This window comes from Mastigoproctus giganteus, chromosome 3 (genome assembly GCF_048544385.1).
Source record: "Mastigoproctus giganteus isolate SK-2022 chromosome 3, ASM4854438v1, whole genome shotgun sequence".
NCBI classification, from domain to species: domain Eukaryota; kingdom Metazoa; phylum Arthropoda; class Arachnida; order Uropygi; family Thelyphonidae; genus Mastigoproctus; species Mastigoproctus giganteus.
Genome location: NC_143577.1, coordinates 89,830,006 through 89,850,398, shown reverse-complemented (window position 1 = coordinate 89,850,398; position 20,393 = coordinate 89,830,006). Strand labels below are relative to the sequence as shown.

Below are 20,393 nucleotides of genomic sequence, written 5' to 3'. Positions count from 1 at the left end.
AATTTGCAGCCAATAGCTTTGGAAAGAGACCAGAATGCTCGGTTACCATTAGGGTAAGAAGCAAGTTTTTTACTCTTAGCCTGTTCAAACTCTAGTTTGGACTGATTAATAACTGCTTTACAATTGTTGCGAGCTTTGGTGTAGGCAGAAAATGAAACTGAAGAATTAGAAACAAGCCAATCACGATATGCAACATTCTTCTCTTGAACAGCCTTAGCACATTTATTGGAAAAACCAAGGTTTAGATAAGGGACGAGATTTTAAAGTGGAGTGTGGGATAAAGGATTCCATTCCTGCAAGAATAATTTCACTGACACGATCTAAGCAAACGTTGACATCAGAAGTTTTGAAACAGTAATCCGACCAAGGAAAAGAAGAAAAGAAGTCTCGCAGGTCATCCCATTTTGCATTCTTGTAATGCCAAACAACACGAGGTTGGGAATAGCCATGAGATAAAGGTTCCATTGGAGAAGAGACAATCACCAAGTTGTGATCTGAAGTGCCTAAAGGACCTCTCACTTCGACTGTGTACTTAGAAGGGTTGTTTGTGAGAAAAAGATCAAGCGTATTGGCTGTATGATTAGGATTGTCCGGTATTCTTGTAGGTAAATGAACAATCTGTGCCAGGTCATTAGTAATTGCAAAAGCCTCAGCATCTCGACCTGCTGGGTCGGTGTGACTAGAAAACGGAAGCCAGCTGGAGTTGTGAACATTAAAATCACAAAGGAAAATTACCTCACTGTTAGGAAAGTTGGACTGGAGAAAGTCAAGTTGCAAAGAGAGGAAGTCAAAGAGCTCCAAGTGATTAGTGGAGTTGGGAGAACGGTAGAGACAACATATGAATTTGACACAATGAGGTAGAGAGAGTTTAAGCCAGAGAAGATCAAAGAGAGTAGATTCCAAATTTCCAAGTCTCTGACAGGGAATATCAGAACGGACATATGCACAAGTACCACCTTTGAGGCGAAAGGAATCATACAATGAATATTTTGGGCATATGAGATGAGCAGTAGTTGAATCAACCGATAACTGAGATTCTGTCAGAAAAAGTACATGGAGTTTGGCAGACTGCAAGTGGAAATGGACATCATTGAGATTAGAATTGAGACCACGTATATTTGTGAAATGAATTAGGAAGTCCTTGGGAGGTTTAGATCTTTTCGCAGATAAGCTTGCTCTATTAGTTTGACAACTCATGGTGTATTCAATAGTAAGAAAAAGTGGGTGGGACATGCTGTATGAAGTAATGAAATTTTTGGATATGGTGTACACGTGGTAAGAATATACCCAGATCTTTGACATAACGTGGCCTCGACAATGCTCCCCGCATACACACTACTCGGACTCCCTCCAGTCACTATCTGGCAGAGTAGAGGTAGCAAGATTATACACTAGCTGATCCGGAAGCCTCCTAGAGAGTTACCAATAGGTTCGGTACGGTGTACTAACTAGCAGCCGGCCTGCGAACACCGTTTTAGAGCTGTACCCTCGAAATGTACGGAATATTGGATCTCGCCACGACGTTCATCATAACCTCAAAAGTCATCAATCATACTGCATGATGGAAGAGATAGGGAAGTGTTGGCCGGAACTTAGCTCTAGAGACTAAACATGGGTTCCACCACTTCAAGCCTCCAATAAGCAAAGTGGTGGTATTTCACCGGTTGATGAGAGTCATTTGGGATCTGTCAGTGACGAGTAAGGTGAACGATTCCACCAAGATATCCACATTGTGGAGAAGAGGTATCAAGGATGGTGAGATCCAGCAATGATGGGTAACTATTGCTGGTTTCTGATAAGGGAGGACATGAGAGGAAAATATAATTGTAAGTAGTATGATTTCCTATTTTTGCCTCCACTTTTGGGGTTAATTGCTTACTTAAATCCAAATAGGTGTTTATAAAGCTAAACTATGTTATTTTTTATACATTTGGAATGTTTACTGGTTGTCATTTCTATTTCAAGCAATTCATTTAAAAGAAAAGTAGTCAAGTACATTTAGATAATAAAACTTCACAATTTTTGGAAAAAAGGAGCACAAACCCATAACATGAAAACGTAACACTACATTTTCATGTTCAGCACACTAAATCAACTGATTTAGTCAAAATAAGTTGATTTTGTTCATGTTATCGAAAAAAAGTTTAAAATTGTTGTCTAGTGTAATTAGTAATAGTATTAGCCATATGATGCAAGGAAGCCCTAAACTTGCTGCACCAGCCAAATATTAAAAAAATAGTAAAAATAATCATAAATAAATAATAAAATAAAATACCTATTTGATTTCCCCCCCTCATATCTATCCAGCTGACTTGAATTTGCTCAAGGTGTCAGCCTAAACCACCCAAGGAAGTATCTTATTCCAGTAATTAATAACTCACTGACTAAAAGAAAACTTCTGGCAATCCTACATAAACCTCTTCTTTGTCATTTGAATTTATGGTCCCTATTTTTGGAATCATTTATAACACTGAAAATTAAATCCCTATTCCTTTTACTTTCACCTCTCAGACCCTTAAATGACCTCAATCAGGTCCCCACTAAGGTGCCTACTTTCCAAGTTCTGTACAACACATATTTGAAGTCTTTTCTTGTATGGATGCCCTTTTACCAATCACCTGGGCAAGCTGCCCATCTTTGGACCCTTAAAAGAAGATCAATGTTTTTTTTTTTTTTTTTTTGTTTTTTTAAGGTGGGGCCATATCTGGACACATTATTCCAAGTGTAGTCTTACAATTACCTTATATGGTGGGATTATAACCTCTCTATCTCTTTAAACAAATGTTCAATAAATCAACCAAAGGGCACTGTGAGCCTTCCTTGCTGCCTGTCTACATTGCTCAGAGAGATTCATGTCAAATTATATCATAACTTCTGAATTCCTTTCTTTCTCAAATGTTCTTAGTTAAACTCCACCAAGTGTATAAGTTATTCTGGGGTTACTATTCTTCAAGCACATGACCTTGCCATTTTGATCATTAAAACATTGCTGCCACTTTTCTAACCATCCATCAATTCTAAGTCATGAAGAATCTCTACCTGGTGCTGTTCATTAACTACTCTACCAGTGTTGACATTATAGTTGCTATCCTTTCATCAATGTCATTTAAGAAAATCAAAAACAACAGTGGTCCCCAGCCTTGGGGTACTCACTTGTCACATTACCCCAATCTGAAGAATAACCATTAATCATAGCTGTCTGCCTTCCACCATGCAGCAATCCTAAGGATTTTCACTGAGTCCTGTTGTAACTCATGTTTTAACTGATATACTTCAACTTAGAGAAACGACTCTCAAGCAAAAAAATTGAAATTGCAGAAGTCAATACTGCAATGTGTGTGTAATTATATGCATATTCTGTTTTTTTTTTAAATACAAGATTTCTAAAAATATATTAGCTAATTCATTTTAAATATAAGCTATATTTAGAGTTCTACATCTGTACTTTTTATATTATTTATTAAATAACACATGAATGCATATGGACAGATATCAGCATATTATATATACATATAGGTTATACATACCAATATAAAAAATTCAAAGAGACTGCAATCTTGAATTTTCTTGAACATTAGCAGAAGACAATTTATCAAGTGCATAAGGATGCTTTCCTGACTTTCTATATTATCAGTATCTTAAAGAAAGAGAAAGCAGTTCTAAATTTTCTCATTTTTTCTTACTTAGTGAAAGGCAGACATACAAATTTCAGTTCATTTTCAAATATTAAACACAAGTTTAATTTTAATTTAATACAGTTTCTGATGAAGCCATCACGAAGAAGTATTAATAAGGTTTACTGGTTGACACTTTAGCTAGTGCTAGTAATAATAAAAGTTATGGCAAACATAGTTTGACAAAATTTTATTTTGAAAAATAATTTGCATTATAAAATTAATGACACCATTAAATTAATAATAAAATCTGTTTGGAATGTACATTTGCCATATTTATTTTCTTTTACTGAATGGGAAATCGCTGGCATGTAAAAAGTAATACAAATTAGTATCATTTTAATCAAGAGAATAGGAATATTAAGTTAAATATTCCAAACAACTGGTTTACAGATTGCAAACAGTGTGTTTGGAATCTACAGACACATAAGCACGTGCACACGCATACAGTATGCTCCTCAATTACAACAAAATTATAGATGTGGTTTGTGGGTTTTTATGGTGCATTGACAATTATGGCTATAGTGCACTCTACTTTTGCACCCTACTAGCTTGGCATTATTGACAACTCAACAGTTAGACTTTGTCTGTTAGCACAGTACATAAAGTGCACTTTATTAGTCAATCTAAGGAAAGAGAAAATAACTTGAATAGTCAGAGGCTTTTCAGGAGGATTTATAAAGCAAATATGTTGGCAGTGAAGGCTCTCTGCCATTCTTTTGTGAAAGCCAGGAATTCTACCAGGAATTGTCTAATTGTTAGGCTTATAACACATCTATGGTATTGTGGGTACTTTTCTCTGCACAGTTAAGAATGGGTCTGTGTGTGTATTCAGAGTTTGGTTATGATGACTTGTCCTTGTCTATATGATCTCAAGCTTGTGGCACATGGTTGTAATGTAAGTTATACCTGGAATAGTTTGTTGCTGTCCTGTGCATCTTAGATCAGTTGATGTTTCATGTAACTGTTTTGGATTACAATGAACAACAAATTCTGGGTCATAACTTGTTACGGGCATGAAAGTAAGTTTACTTTATAGATTTTGAGTTGCTAATCATGGAAATAGTGCTTAAAATGGCAGCTTGGTTCTTGTTTTCGAAAAAAGTAGCTTTTATATTTATACAAGATATTTTTTGTTTACATGGCAGTAAGATGTAGCTACAAACATACCCATATCAAACACGGACCTTTTTGCCTTTCACTTATATTCAGCTTCGGGAGCATCCCTTTTCGCCATCCAACAATAATCGGCTAACGTGGAGGCACTCCATTTGCTTTTGTATCTTTGTTCCATCGCTTTTTTGTATATTTTGTATCTTTGTTCACCATGTTCATCGATAATTGCACTACAGTTTGGCAGGAAGAAACCCAGGTGTGAGTGCAAGAAATGAATCTTCAATGACATGTTGCTACCCGGTTTTTGTAAGAAGTAATGAGATCTTCTCCAAGCTACCTGTAGTTACTGGCTTTAACATTTCCTAGAAAACCAGTCAAAACATTTTGAAAGGCTTTCCACACTGATTTCTCGCTATCACCAAGGACACATTCAAACTGTTCATCTTTGAAAAGTTGCCTTATTTGTAGAAAAATGAAAATGCCTGCCTTAATCTTTGCTGTACTAAGTCTTGGGAATTTCTCTTGCAAGTATGAGAATGCAGAGCCGTTCACTTCCAAAGCAAACCTTCACAAAATTTTCCATGAGCCCCAGTTTGATGTGGAGTGGGGGAAGCAAAACTTTATTTGGATCTACCAGAGGTTCAAATGTTACGTTCTTTGTTCCCAGTGTTAATGATTTTCGTTGAGGCCAACTCCTCTTCTCGTAGTGCACATGACTATCCCACTTGCAGAGAAAGCAACAATACTTAGTGTAACCCTTTTGTAGTCCTAACAAAATGGCAACTGCCTTTATATCACCACATATCTGCCACTCATAATTCTGATAATGTACACCTAAGAGGATGTGCTCCATATTTGCGTATATTTCTTTTTTGTGGCCGGCATACACATGAGGTATTGAAGACAATATATTTTCATTGTGTAATAACACAATGGATATATGTTAAGGCTACTTAAGGCTAACCTTAGAAGTATCTATATATAGTCGCCATTCTTCGAGAATGTGCCTCATGTTCATTGCTGCCATTTCAACGTCCTTACAAACAGTCAGTTCACCTTCTGTTTGATGGAATTTATCATAATCGAGTACAAAATGTTATCACTTTCACAGAACGATCTAGAAGATTCCACTGTTAGAGCCTCAAGACCAAAAGTTCTGCCTTATTTTTCAGCAGCTCGAGATCCTTGATGAAGTCATTAAGCCCACTTTCTGTCATCTTATGTGGTTCAGAAGGATAACAGTTGGGACAAAATGGTGGATCCCTTGATGTAGACAGCTCTGTACTTCCTTTGTGTATATAAAGTTGATGTTCATCAGTGTTTTAATCTTCATCAGTGTACAGAAAAATGGTTGGGTGGTTCAGGAATAGGTGGTACTTCACTGTGAGGCATGGAATGAATTGCAGATGATTTTGGGTACATCACTCTCCACTTTTTCTTCATTGTCATCCCTTTTCTAATAGGAGACACCATACAGAAGTAACAAGTTTGATGTGATCTGTTGGCTCCCTCCATATCATGGGCACTGCGAAAGGCAGAAAATGTCCCTTTCGATTCCACCACACGTTGAGTTTTGATGAACAGGTGGAACAGCATATGTGTGGAGCCCAGTTCTTGTCCTGCTTGCTTGCTTTGCACTCAAATACAAGTAGGCCTTTTTTATGGCTCAAGAAAGTGGGGGCGCTTTCTTGAAAGCTAACGTGACTTTTCCGCATATGTAACAGAAGTCATTCGGACTATTCACACAATTAAGAGGCACATTTAACTTACATGACACAAATACCGTGAAAAAGTAGGAATCTCACATAGAACAACTGTTAACTGAGAACAAATCACCCAGTATCTAGTTGTAGTTGAGAATTACTGCAACAGAGTTGAAGAAGCATTTGAGGCGACAACAACTTATCGTGTGATGCAGAGTGAGGCGACAGTTGCCGATCACATGATAAGGACATGATGGTACTGAAACTGCAGTGCTGACATGCATTTTGACAAGAGCTGTAGTTGATAATGTAGAGTAACTTGCTAATCATCATCATCATCATCCATTTCAATCCGCTGCAGGATGAAGGCCTCTCCAGCAACTTTCCAGTTCCTTCTGTTTTGTGCGATGGCCATCCATTTACTACCCACAAACCCATGAATTTCATTTGTCCATCTCCGTTGTTGTCATCCAGGTTTTCTTCTGGCTCCTCTTGGGTACCATTCTGTTATTTTCTTAGTCCATCTGTCATCATGTCTTCGAGCTATGTGTCCTGCCCAAGACCATTTTAGTTCTTTAGTTTTGATAAGAATGTCCTTTACTTGAGTTTGCTGCCTAATCCATGTGTTTCATTCGTTCCATTCTTCATTGTGTAGTTCTCAGCTTCTCTTCCATTCTTTTGGTGAGTGCCCAAGTTTCACTTCCATAAGTCATGGTGGGGAGTATACATTAGTTCATTATTTTACGTTTCAGACAAATTGGGATATTGCTCCTTAGTATGTGACTATATTTCCTGAATGCTATCCATCCAAAATTTATTCTTCTCTTGACTTCCAGCCATTTATCATTATTACAGCAAGTGACTCATCCCAGATAAGCGTATGACTCCACCTTTTCAATTACTGCTCCTAAAATCATTATATCCCTTTCTGTGGCATACTTGTTCATCATTATTTTTGTTTTAGCCATATTCATCTTTAGTCCGTATTCTAGCCATATTCATCTTTAGTCCATATTCCAGCCATATTCATTGATTTCATCCTCACTAACAGAAGATATATCGTGAATGATGTTACCATCCTGAACAAGGTAAATGTTGGAAGTGATCACAGAATGGTAAGATCCACACTTGATATATATATATGTAAGAAAAGAAAGGAAAATTGACTCAAGTAAATAATATGAAGGTCTTTGAGATAACAGAAGAGGAGAAAAAAGCAGTATGTACTGGAAATTAAGAACAAGTTTGAGCTTCTGCAGACTGTTCAGGACCAAGACATCGACGAGGAACATTACAACTTTCTGAAAGTGATAAATCCCAAGAAACCTATAGGTAAAAAGAAATCCAAAGAAGAAAAAATTAGTCAAGAAACACTTGTCATGATAAACCGAAGACGATAAATGAAGAACAAGATAAATATTAAAAAGGAGAAAATTGACTATACTGAGTTATGCAAAGCCATTAGAAAGAGACTCAGAGAGGATATAAGAAGATATAACACAAGAAAAGTAGAAAAAGCATTAAGGGAAAACAAATGACTTAAACAGCAGCCATTAGCACTACAGACAGACAGACAAATGATACTGAAGCTGAAGAATAGCGATGGTGTACTTATAAATAACAGAGAAGGCATAATTCAATTAGCAGAAGACTACTATAGAGAATTGTACAAGGAGCGAGGGAATGATGCCAGCAGTGGGGAAATGGATTGCAAATTAGTAACACATATGACATACCCGATATCCTTCCTGATGAGGTAGAACATGCGTTGAAGAAAATGAAGAATCAGAAAGCTGCAGGGGAAGATGAAGTTACTGTAGAGTTGTTAAAATTGGGAGGAAGAGACATGACACAAAAACTAGCAAGACTCTTCACAAAATGCATTAGAAAAGGTGTGATGCCTAAGGAGTGGAATAATGCAATCACAGTTTTGCTGCATAAGAAAGGAGATAAATCAGAAATTGGAAATTATAGACCAATTAGCTTGTTATCCCACATCTACAAGTTGTTCACAAGGGTCATTACTAACAGATTAGAAAGAATACTTGACGAGAATCAACTGAAAGAGCAAGCTGGCTTTAGGACAGGATTCTCAACTATGGATAACCTTCACGTAATATCACAGCTAATGGAGAAAGCAAATGAATATAAAACACCATTATGGCTGGTATTTGTGGATTATGAAAAGGCATTTGACTCCATACAGCATAAGGCAATGTTTCGGGGACTGGAAAGACAAGGCATAGATGCCCCATATATTATGATTTTGAAGAAAATATATGAGAATGCTACCTCCTTTATTAGACTAGACAAAGAGAGTAGCAAATTTAAAATTGAGAAAGGAGTTCAACAAGGAGACACAATATCTCTGAAGTTGTTTACTGCTGCCCTTGAGGAAGCCTTCAGAAGATTAGACTGGTTGCAGAAAGAAATCAATGTGAAATGAGAGTACCTAAACTATTTACGATTTGCAGATGACATTGTGCTCATAAGCCATGATCCCAAAGAATTAGAGGAAAATCTTAATCAGTTATGCAGAGTTAGTAAGGATTTTGGACTGAAGATGAATATGGCTAAAACAAAAGTAATGATGAACAAATATGCCACAGAAAGAGATATAATGATTGAAGGAGCAGTAATTGAAAAGGTGGAGTCATACTTATCTGGAACAAGTTATTAGCTGTAATAATGATAAATTCTTATAAGTCAAGAGAAAAATAAATTTTAATGGATAGCATTTGGGAAATATGGTCACACACTGAGAAGCAATATCCCAATTTGTCTGAAATGTAAAATGATGAACCAATGTATACTACCCACCATGACTTATGTTGTTTGTTTGTTTAAGGGCTTTACGGCACAAGGACAGCAAAGGCCATAATGTGCCTAACTATGGTGAAGTTAAATACATAGTTCTATCTGTATAGATGTTATTCAAGTTTATACCGTGTTGTACAGTTTTATCTGTTTGAGGAAATCAAATATTTTGGTCACATGTGGTGTGTCTGCTAGTAGGTCAGAAATTCTGAGAGAGGTGTTTGTTGTGAGAAATGAGATAAACATAGCTTGTCGCTCAGTACTGTACTTGGGACAATCAATAAGTAGATGGTGGACAGTGAGCTGAGTGTTGCAGTTTGTACACAGTGGTGGGTCAGTGGCTGCAAGCAAAAAATGCTGTGCAGTCTAGTTCTTAAGAGCGTTTAGTTTAAGGCTATGTGGATAGCACAGAGTTCTGCAGTATAGCTGCTACATTCAGTGGGGAGTTTTTTGGACATAGTGATGTTAGGAAATACTGCTGCTGCACTAACATGCTTTTCAGTTTTAGATCCATCTGTGTACATTGGTGTGTACTGGCCGTGCTGGGTTCTCAGTGTGGCATGTATTTGTAGCATGTTCTGTTGGGACATGGTATGTTTTCCCCAGGCTGTGAATGAAAAGTCACACGGCAGTATATGATACATCCATGGTGGGATTGCATGAGAGTCAGTAGGCTGCATCTTACTCAGGTCAATTTGCCAGTCAGCTTGTAGTGAGCGAAGACGTATCCCGGTTGGTGGGTTTATAGATGGGTAAGCTCTATAAAGGTTTTCCCATTTAGGATAGAAAACACCGTTCCAAGTGAGGTGGTTTGGATGCCCTTTGAGTTTTGCAGCATAATTTAATAAAAGCATTTGTCTGCATAGCTGCAAGTGTGTTTCATGCGCTTCAGCATATAGGCTCTGAACCGGTGATGTATGGTACGCCCCCAGTGCAGGACAAAGAGCGCTGTGGTGTACAGGATCAAGCCAGTGTAAAGCACTTGGTCTAGCAGAGCTATACGCTACAGAACCATAGTCCAGACATGACCGTATTAATGCACGGTAGAGATGTAGTAGCGTGTAACGGTTGGCTCCCCACATTGTGCCTGATAGAACTCTTAAAATGTTAAGCTTTTTAAGACAGTTAACCCGGAGCATTTTTATATGATCAAGGAAAGTGAGTTTTTGGTTGAATATCACACCCAGAAAGTGGACACTAGGGACCACTGGTATGACTTGATTTTCTTACAGAAGTGTATTGCAACTGTTTTTTGGTGTGAGAGACGAACTCAATTGTTTTGAGACCATTTAGCTATTTTGTTGATGGCACATCGCAACTGTCTTTCTATCATTCGCATGTTAGGCAAATGGCAGGCGATACTAAAGTCATCAGTGTACAGGGTAGTTTTTTTTTTTTTTTTTTTTGGTAGTTGTTGGCGCATCAGCTTCTGTGGCCATAATGCACCTCCCAAGGTTTTTGCAGTACTTTGATCCAAGCCCAAGGCGGGATTTGAACCCGCGACCTTTAGGTTGCCAGGCAGGTACAGGGTAGTGGATATTGTTTGTGGTAGGTCATGTGTTATTGAATTCATTATTATACTAAAGAGAGTGGCACTTAGCACTGACCCTTGTGGTACTCCTTCTTCCTGGATGAATTTTGAAGGTAAGTGGTTGTGAACTCTAACTTGAAATGAGCGGCAGTGCAGGAAGTGGTAATAAACTGTGGTAGGTGTCCGAGTAATCCCAGATCGTATAGGGTTCGCATAATACCATATCTCCAAGAAGTGTCAAAAGCTTTTTCGATGTCAAAGAAGACCATTCCAAGATGTTCTTTTCGGATGAAGGCATCACAAATGTTTATTTGTCTTGATCAAAAGGTCAAGAGTGGATCTACCTTCCCGGAAACCACATTGCACAGGATTTAGGAGATCGTTTTGAGCTAAAAACCAGGTCAGTCGGGCACTGAACTTTTTCCATGACCTTGTTCATACAGCTAGTGAGTGCAATAAGGTCAATAATGTTGCAAATTTGTAGGGTTTTTGCCTGATTTTGGAAAAGCCAGAATGTATGCATGATGCCATTTGTCAGGGAACGTGTTTTCTTTGAATATTCTGTTATAGAGGAGTAACAGAGTCTTGAGAGACGGTTCAGTGAGTTTTGCTATCATGATGTAGTGGATTCCATCTGGCCCTGCTGCACTGAGTTTAGTAGACGATAGAGCATGATGCAACTCTGACATTGTGAACGGGAGATTATACGTAGAAATTGATATTGATTCATATGGTTTTTTTTCAGCTTGTGCTTTGTGTGACTGAAAATATTGCGAGTATGATGTCGTAGCTGATATTTCCACGAAAGATCTACCTAGGGTGTTTGAAATCTCCTTTGGTTTTGTGATATCGTGGCCATTGACAGTGAGCATGGGACAGTTGATGCGTGGGTGTTTTGCATACATCCACTGTATTTTTGCCCATATTGTTTGAGTTTTTGTTTTTCTTGTGATTGTGGAAGTGAAGCGTTTCCATGCTTCCCTTCTGCTAGTCTGCCTGACTCATTTTGCCTTTGCTCTTGCCTGTTTAAAGCAGATGAAGTTTTCTGTTGTTGGGAACTTCCTGAAGATATTCTATGCTTTGTTCTTCTGCTTTTTAGCTGCACTACATTCATCATTCCACCACACTTTTGAGTTGGCCGATATTTCTGTGGATTGTTTTGGAATTGCTTTGTCTGCTGCCTGCAGCATTTGATTAGATATGTATTCGACTGCCAGGTTTATGGATGCTTGTTAGATCTGGTTTTCTTCTAGTCAGAGGCGTAGCTAGGTTTTCGGCGCCCTTGGCAAATTCATGGCTATGTGCCTTTTTCGATAATTGGAAAAATCATAATAAATAATAAGTACAGTCAGACCTCTGTTTAACAAACTTCTTTATAGCGAATTTTTCAATTTAGAGATAAATGTTTTCTTTTTGCCAAATTTTTTAGAATTCGTTAAATAGAATTTTATTCTTTACCGAATTTTTTTATTTCTTCGTTTTATGGAAACGAAAATTTTCCATATAACGACTGCATTAAGAGACTTAACTGGGCACACATCATTCACACCCATGGCCTTCAAGCAAGCAATAGTGCTGTTGTTACACTTAAATTAAAAGATAAAGGGATTACTATCTGCAACTCAGTGGGACCATAGATGCCGTAATAATACGTAATTACGTATTATTATGTAATTTAATAATATGCCACCATAATAATAATATTATTCGTCGCCACCGTAATATTATGGTGGGACCCGTAAAACCTATCCGTCTACCTGTCCCACGTACCGAGAAGTCGGGCTGGTCAACTACTTTCTGTGTATCCATAGCCAGTGGGCAGACTAAGGTGTATTAAACATTCGGTCATTAGGCTCTGGTCAACCTTCTATTGTAAGCACCCTGTTAGAGATTTAGAAGAGAGTGGTTTTCCTTTATCCCGACAAGTGGTCATCTGTTGTTTCGTGGAAGTGAAACAGTACTATTTCAAAGCTATTGGCTTATCATCGAGCACAATATGAGATACAGAGGAAATGATGCCTCCTACACTACTATCTTAGTTTTTTTGAGTTATCTATGGTGTATCCATACCGATATTATATAGCTATAAAACTCTTACTCTTAACATATTATGCCTTGTTGCATTTAGTTATTTTAAGTTATTTCACTTCGTACTTTTGTTGCTAACAAATTAATAAATTCATGCTGAATTTCTGGAGATAAATAATTAGTGTCATGTTTAATGTGTGATTCCAGAGCATTTTTCATACCAAAGTCAAATTGGCTGACAAATTTTATCAAGTTTAAAAATATGGCACAATTTGTTTCTTTGGTATCGATATTACTAAAATGTTCACGAAATGGCAAATTATTTTCAGCACAGAACAATATACATTTCAATATATGACGTCATTTCGAAATTTCGCTTCTTAGTGCTGCTTGTGCAGCATCGTCAATTAGTCCACCTTTTTGAAGACCCTTTTCTAATAATTTCCAATTTGTGAAATTGTTTATGTGTTGTTGTAATGAATTCTTGTGAAAAAGAACATTTGGATTTAGATGTTTACAATCGTTAAATCCATCTGAGCTGCAAAATGGAACATTATTTGTGCCAGATACAAATAAGAGGCATGGAAAACAATATATTGCATCTTTGTTTTTGCAATAAAATAACCGTTTCCTCTCTCTCTTTTTTTTTCAATACCTTCGTTTTTGTATTTCCACGAATTATTGAAACATCGGCCACTAGTGACAGGATACGTATTTAAGACTATATGTCTTAAATATTTAAGACTATAAGAGATCTGTTTTTGTGGGTATTAAAGTTCCATGTGGTCGGATCATTAAAATTCAGCCTTACATGTTCCGTGTTAATATTATTGCTGCCATCATTTACTTCTGCCAACTGTTGTTGGTTATTGTCCACACTTTCTAATTCTTTTAAAATAACTTCCACTGTTTGGGCTTTTTCTTGGACTTCCATTTCAGTGGCATCATCATTTGTTTCATCTTCATTCGAATCATGTTCATTTTCTTTGTCACTTTCAGGTTTGGAGTGGCTTATTGTAAGCCAGTTTCGTAAACTAGCAGAATGTTTTTTTTTCTAATTTCCTCTTTATGCAGTCTTTCTACGTGGTACTGATGTCCACTTTTTTTCTTTGGTGGCCATGTCTAAAATTAATTTGGCCTTTATTGTTTTATTTAAATATAATTATAAATCACAATATTCACGATTACCTGTTTATATAGCAATCACAAAAACACTATAACTTATAACTTATTCAGTTTGTACACAATGCGTGAATTGTGAACTACTGTGCATTTAAGTATGTGGTGATAAAGCGATTACCTGATTGATCCTTTCAAGGTTACATTCTGGACAGCAAATAGATCTATGATACTAGGCAGTATGTACTCAGATGTAAGGATGCAGCATGCAGGCTTGAATCGGCGTGTGAAAATTAATTTTCATTCTCCCTATGCTGTCATCTTGATTCGACATCATCGAGTGCGCCATTTCATCAGCTAGCCTCGGGTGTTGAAATAGCTTGGCACTGTACTGATGTGACCTGTCAGTGGTGCCCTTTTCCTGTCGGTGCCCTTGGCACCTGCCCCAATGCCAAGGCGTTCCTACGCCACTGCTTCTAGTATTGCTAGCTGCTTGTACACATCCCATTCAGCTTTGGAAAAGTTCCATTTGGGGATTCGATAAAGAAAGGTGAGGCGGGAATGCTTGTGTCAATGCGGCATATCACAGGATAATGATCACTGCCCAGCGGATTGCTGTGAATATTCCATCCAAATAGAGGATATATGGTTGCTGTGCATAGAGAGACATCAATAGCTGATGTAGATTCTGTCTGAAGATGTGTATAGGTGTGAGCCCTATTATTGAGAGTTATCAGATTATGTTGATCAAGTAGTTTTTTAATGGTTTGTCCACGCTTGTCCAGATTATGGTTTCCCCACAGCGGATGGTGACTGTTGAGGTCTCCTAAGATACAGCAGGTTTTGAGAAGTTGTATCACTAATTCTTCTAACTCGGCATAGCTTATATTTTGGTTAGGTGGCAAGTATAATGAGACTATGGTTAAATCAAAGTTAATATTGACTCATGCAGCAACTGCCTCAAGGTTTGTTTTTAGCGGGAGTGGCTTTGAGGGTATCTGGGGGTTGATGATCAGTGTACTCCTCCATGGGCAAGATTGTTCGGATTTTGTGCAACACGATCTTGACGATGTATTATGTATTTCCGAAAGGAAACATTTATATTTGGTGTCAGATTGGTTTCCTGAAAGCAAAAGGCAATAGGGTAAAATTTTGAAAGGAGATCTCGGATGTCGGACAAATTACTACAATAGCCTCTGCAATTCCACTGTAAGAAAGTAAGCATTATTTGGGTTTAGTGGAACCCTCGACTTCTTTTCGAGGGACAGAAGATTTGCCTCGCTCAAGTTTACCTTTCCCCTTCTTTGGTAAATAAGGTTCCCCTGTATCCATACCCTCATTGGTAAACAGTTCTAGAACCTGTTCGTCATGCTTTAAATTGTCTTCTGAGTCCATGTTTGGTTTGAGTCAGGAGTAGTAGATACTATGGTATTCTGCTGAATGGCATCAGGTTGTACTGAGATTGGCGTATTTATGGCTTTGCTTTGTTTGGTTTTCTTTTGGTGCATTGGTACTGGGGACAACAGTGACCGTGCCCATTTAGCTAGTGATTTACTTGGTCGTATAGTTACCACCGTTTGGGTAGAAATTGATATGTCTTTTGTGGTTATTTGTGCATAAGTGGGCTTATTAGTATTTGGAACTGGTAGGGATTTTTTAGCCTCTTGGTAGGTTACGTTATGTTCAGTTTTGTACCGCTGTATCTTTTTTTTCACATTTCCAAAGGGGACACTCCTTGGAATATGCTGGATGTGCCTCTTTACAGTTAAGACAGATTGGCGTTGTGGCTGTACAGTCAGTACTAATGTGTTCAGTGGATCCACATGTGGCACAGGCAGCTACTCCTGTGCAGACTGTCTGTGAGTGCCCAAACTTCTGGCACTTATAGCAGCGTAATGGGTTCGGGATGTATGGTTTAACTCGGCAGTTAAGACAGCTTGCTTTTATCACTGTTGGTGGCTTGGGGTTGTCAAAAGTAAGTATTATGTTCCGTGTAGGAACTAGTATGCAGTCTTTCTTTGTCATAATTCTTCTGACATTAATGATTCCTTAGTCGTGTAATTCTTCTTTTAGTTCGTCTGACACGTTCACGAGGTCCCATTCGGTGATGACACCTCTTGATGTGTTCAGGGAAACGTGGGGTGAAACAAGTTTAATTGATTGTTAGTCTCTAATGCATTAGAGCTTAAAGCGTCAAGCTGCGAACGAGATTAGACTGTGTATTTTAGTGCAATTGCACTAAAATACACATAGTCTAATCTCTTTTGCAGCTTGACGTTTTAAGTCCTAATGCATTAGAGTCTTAACTTACATCATACACCATCAGGCATCTCTCATATTGTGAAGATATACTTCACAACTGTTTTGCCATCTTTACATCACTTGGGTACCTACCCACCCACCGAAGAAGGGCCAAATAGCACTGAAACGGCACCAGGGGGAGCCTGATGATGGCTGGAGTTCCCAAGAATAGGTAACAACAGCCTTCTCCGATGGGGAAGTGTTGCCTATTCGACGAGTTTACGAGTTTTTGAGTGGTGTGAGTTGAAGAAGTTACTGTCCCTTTCATTCTTCTACACTGTTTCTTTCCCTCTTCCACTCCTACTACTTTCCCTCTACCTTTTTGCTTTTCTAAGTCTAATAGGGACAAGTGGATAGTGAGTTATTATCCCACACAAATACAAAATAGCCCTGAAACGGTGCCATCTGGGTGGTGGTATCCACTGAGAATAAGTAACAATAGTCTTCTCCTTCGGGTGAAGTGTTACTTATTCGAAGTAGTGCAATGTCATGGCAACTCGTCATGAAGGTATTCACAATATGAGATGTAACTTAAACAATGCCGCTTTGAAAATTTGCTAATCTTTATTTAGCTGTGTATAAATGATGCAAAATACTAAAATACACATTGATTGTTAGTGTAATGCTGTAAATAAAGAAGACTATTTTATTTATTCAAGAGAGCGCAAATTCACTGGAAAAGACACTTGATCACAAAATCGCTTGGCACCTGGGGCCCCATGACTTATGGAAGTGAAACTTGGGCAGTCACCAAAAGAATGGAAGAAAATCTGAGAACTACACAGCGAAGGATGGAACGAATTATATATTGCGAATCAGACTGTTAGATAAGAAGAGAAACACATGCATTAGGCAGCAAACTCAAGTAAAGGACATTTTTATCAAAACTAAAGAACTAAAATGGTCTTGGGCAGGACGCACAGCTCGAAGACATGATGACAGATGGACTAAGAGAATAACAGAATAGTACTCAAGAGGAGCTAGAAGAAAACCTTGAAGACAACGACGGAAATGGACAGACGAAATTCATGAGTTTGTGGGTAGTAAATGGATGCCATTGCACAAAACAGAAAAAAATGGAAAGTTGCTGGAGAGGCCTTCATCCTGCAGTGGATTGAAAATGGTTGATGATGATGATCTTTAGTTCAAAATCCTTACTAACTCTGCATAACTGATTAAGATTTTCCTCTAATTATTTGGGATCATGGCTTATGATCACAATGTCATCTGCAATTCGTAAATGGTTTAGGTACTCTCCATTCACATTGACTCCTTTTTGTGACCGGTCCAATTTTCTGAAAGCTTCCTCAAGAGCAGCAATAAACAACTTTGTAGATATTGTGTCTCCTTGTCGAACTCCTTTCTCAATTTTAAATTTGCTAATGTCTTTTTCCAGTTAAATAAAGGAGGTAGGTTTCTCATATATTTTCTTCAAAATAATAATCTATGGGGTGTATATGCCTTGTCATTCTGGTGCCTTATGCTGTATGGAGTCAAATGCTTTTTCATAATCCACAAATGCCAGGCGTAATGGTGTTTTATATTCATTTGCTTTCTCCATTAGCTGTGATATTACGTGAAGGTGATCCATAGTTGAGAATCCTATCCTAAAGCCAGCTTGCTCTTTCGGTTGATTCTCATCAAGTATTCTTTCTAATCTGTTAGTAATGACCCTTGTGAACAATGTGTAGATGTGGGATAACAAGCTAATTGGTCTATAATTTCTGATTTATCTCCTTCTTGTTCAGCAAAACTATGATTGCATTATTCCACTCCTTAGGCGTCGCACATTTTCTAATGCATTTTTTGAAGTCTTGCCAATTTTTGTGTCATGTCTCTTTCTCCCAGTTTTAACAACTCTACAGTAACTTCAACTTCCCCCATCTTCATTTTCTTCAACACACACGTTCTACCTCATCAGGAAGTATATCAGGTATGTTGTATGTGTTACTAATTTGCAATCCATCTTCCCCATTGCTGGCATCATTCCCTCGCTCCTTGTACAATTCTCTATAGTAGTCTTCTGCTATTTGAATTCTGCTTTCTCTGCTATTTATAAGTACACCATCGCTATTCTTCAGTTCAGTATCATGTCTTTCTGTATTACTGCTCATGGCTGCTGATTTAAATCCTTTGTTTTCCCTTAATCCTTGTTCTATTTTTCTTGTGTTAAATCTTCCTATGTCCCCTCTGAGTCTCTTTCTAATGCCTTTGCATAACTCAGTATAGTCAATTTCCTTCTTGTCAGTGTTTATCTTGCTCTTCATTTGTCCTCTCGGTTCATCATGACAAGTGTTTCTTGACTAATTTTTCTTTTTGGATTTCTTTTTACCTATAGGTTTCTTGGGATTTATCACTTGATATAGTGCATCCAGTTGATATAGATGAACAGTACACTGTTGAGTCAGTTTGGTGTGACATAAGCACTGCGAAAGCAAAAATAAGAGTAGGAGTGTGTTATAGGCCTAATGACTTGAATGAGTACAGTGAACAATTGTACAGAGAAATAGAGTGGGCTAGTAAATCGGAATGTCTTATAATGGGGGATTTTAACTTCCCAGATATTGACTGGAACTTGTGGGTTGGTCACTCACACACTAGTCAGACTTTTGTGGATTTATTGGATGATTGTTTTCTGCAGCAGCATGTTCGAGAGGCAACCAGAGAAAGTAATACTCTTGATCTGGTTATCAGCAGTGATGATTCATGTATTAAGAATTTGCAGATAAAGGAACCACTAGGTGGCAGTGATCACAGTGTACTGATGTGGGATTTACTTAAACATATAATTACCATCAGGGGTAAAGGAAAGGGTTTTTGCTTCCGTAAAGGTGAGTACAGTGGTCTCAGAAAGTTTTTAAATTCTGTACAGTGGGATCAAGTGACGATGTTACCAACAGTAAATTCTAAGTGGGAAGCATTCAAGGAATTAATTGTGGAAACTAATAAAGTTTCATACCTATTAAGAAATATTGTTCAAGGTTTAGGCCTAAATGGTTATCTAATGAACTAATGAGACTCGTAACAGAGAAGAAAAATGCATGAGATGCATATAAATTATCAAGCGACTCAGAAGTCTATGGCAGATATAAGCTAATCTGTAATCAGGTCACAAAGGAGGTTAGGCAGGCGAAGACAGATTACGAGAAATCCTTGGCAAAAGATGCTTAGAAAAACAGCAAAGATTTCTTTACTTATATAAACTCTAAAAGGAAGGGGATGAATCTGATTGGTCCACTTGACATCGATGGTTCGACTGTTGATGATCCTGCTCAGATAGCAAACAAACTGAATGAGTATTTTGCATCTACATTCACACATGAGGAATTATTAAGGTTTGAAAATGGCAGAAAGTTATCAGATTGTAGCAGGATATTTAATGATTTTCTAATAACTGAGAGCAAAGTGGAGGAGAAATTGTTGAAGTTAAACATAAGAAAAGCACCTGGGGTGGATGGGATCTATCCAGTTATATTAAAGGAGGCGGCAAAGCAAAACCCTTAGCCATAATTATGAGAGCATCCTTGGACTCAGGGGAGGTTCCCACGGACTGGAGATGTGCAAATGTATCCCCCAATTCACAAAGGGGGATCGAAGGGTGACATCAGTAATTACAGACCAGTTAGTTTAACTTCTGTTCCAGGTAAAATAATGGAGTCACTGGTTAAAGACGCATTGCAGGATCATCTATACAAGACTGCAGCAATAATTCAGACACAGCATGGGTTTGTTAAGGGAAAGTCTTGTCTTACAAATTTGATAGGATATTATGATGTGGTTACAAAGGATGCAAAAAATAATTTTGATATCATATATTTGGATTTCAGGAAAGCTTTTGACACTGTTGCGCATAGAAGACTATTGTACAAATTTGAGCAGAATGGTATTAAGGGTAAGTTGCTACAATGGATAAAAGGATGGTTAAGTGGAGAAGACAGAGGGTGGTAATCAATGGGTGCTGCTCTTCGTGGACTAATGTTATTAGTGGAGTCCCACAGTGTTCGGTGTTAGGTCCACTGTTGTTTTGTATATTTATCAATGATATTGATGAAGTATATCGGGCTTAATGTCGACGTTTGCAGATGATACAAAGGTTGGCAGGGT

General features: G+C 37.9%; 1 protein-coding gene across 1 annotated transcript in view; it reads right to left on the bottom strand.

The window, feature by feature from the left end:
* LOC150088147 (wings apart-like protein homolog) overlaps nucleotides 1-20,393 on the bottom strand; it is a 184,899-nt gene that overhangs the window by 54,594 nt on the left and 109,912 nt on the right. The window contains exon 11 of the mRNA XM_090370044.1: nucleotides 3,528-3,637. Within this exon, the coding sequence (XP_090226170.1) occupies nucleotides 3,528-3,637 (110 nt within the window). The remainder of the gene's footprint in view (nucleotides 1-3,527; nucleotides 3,638-20,393) is intronic.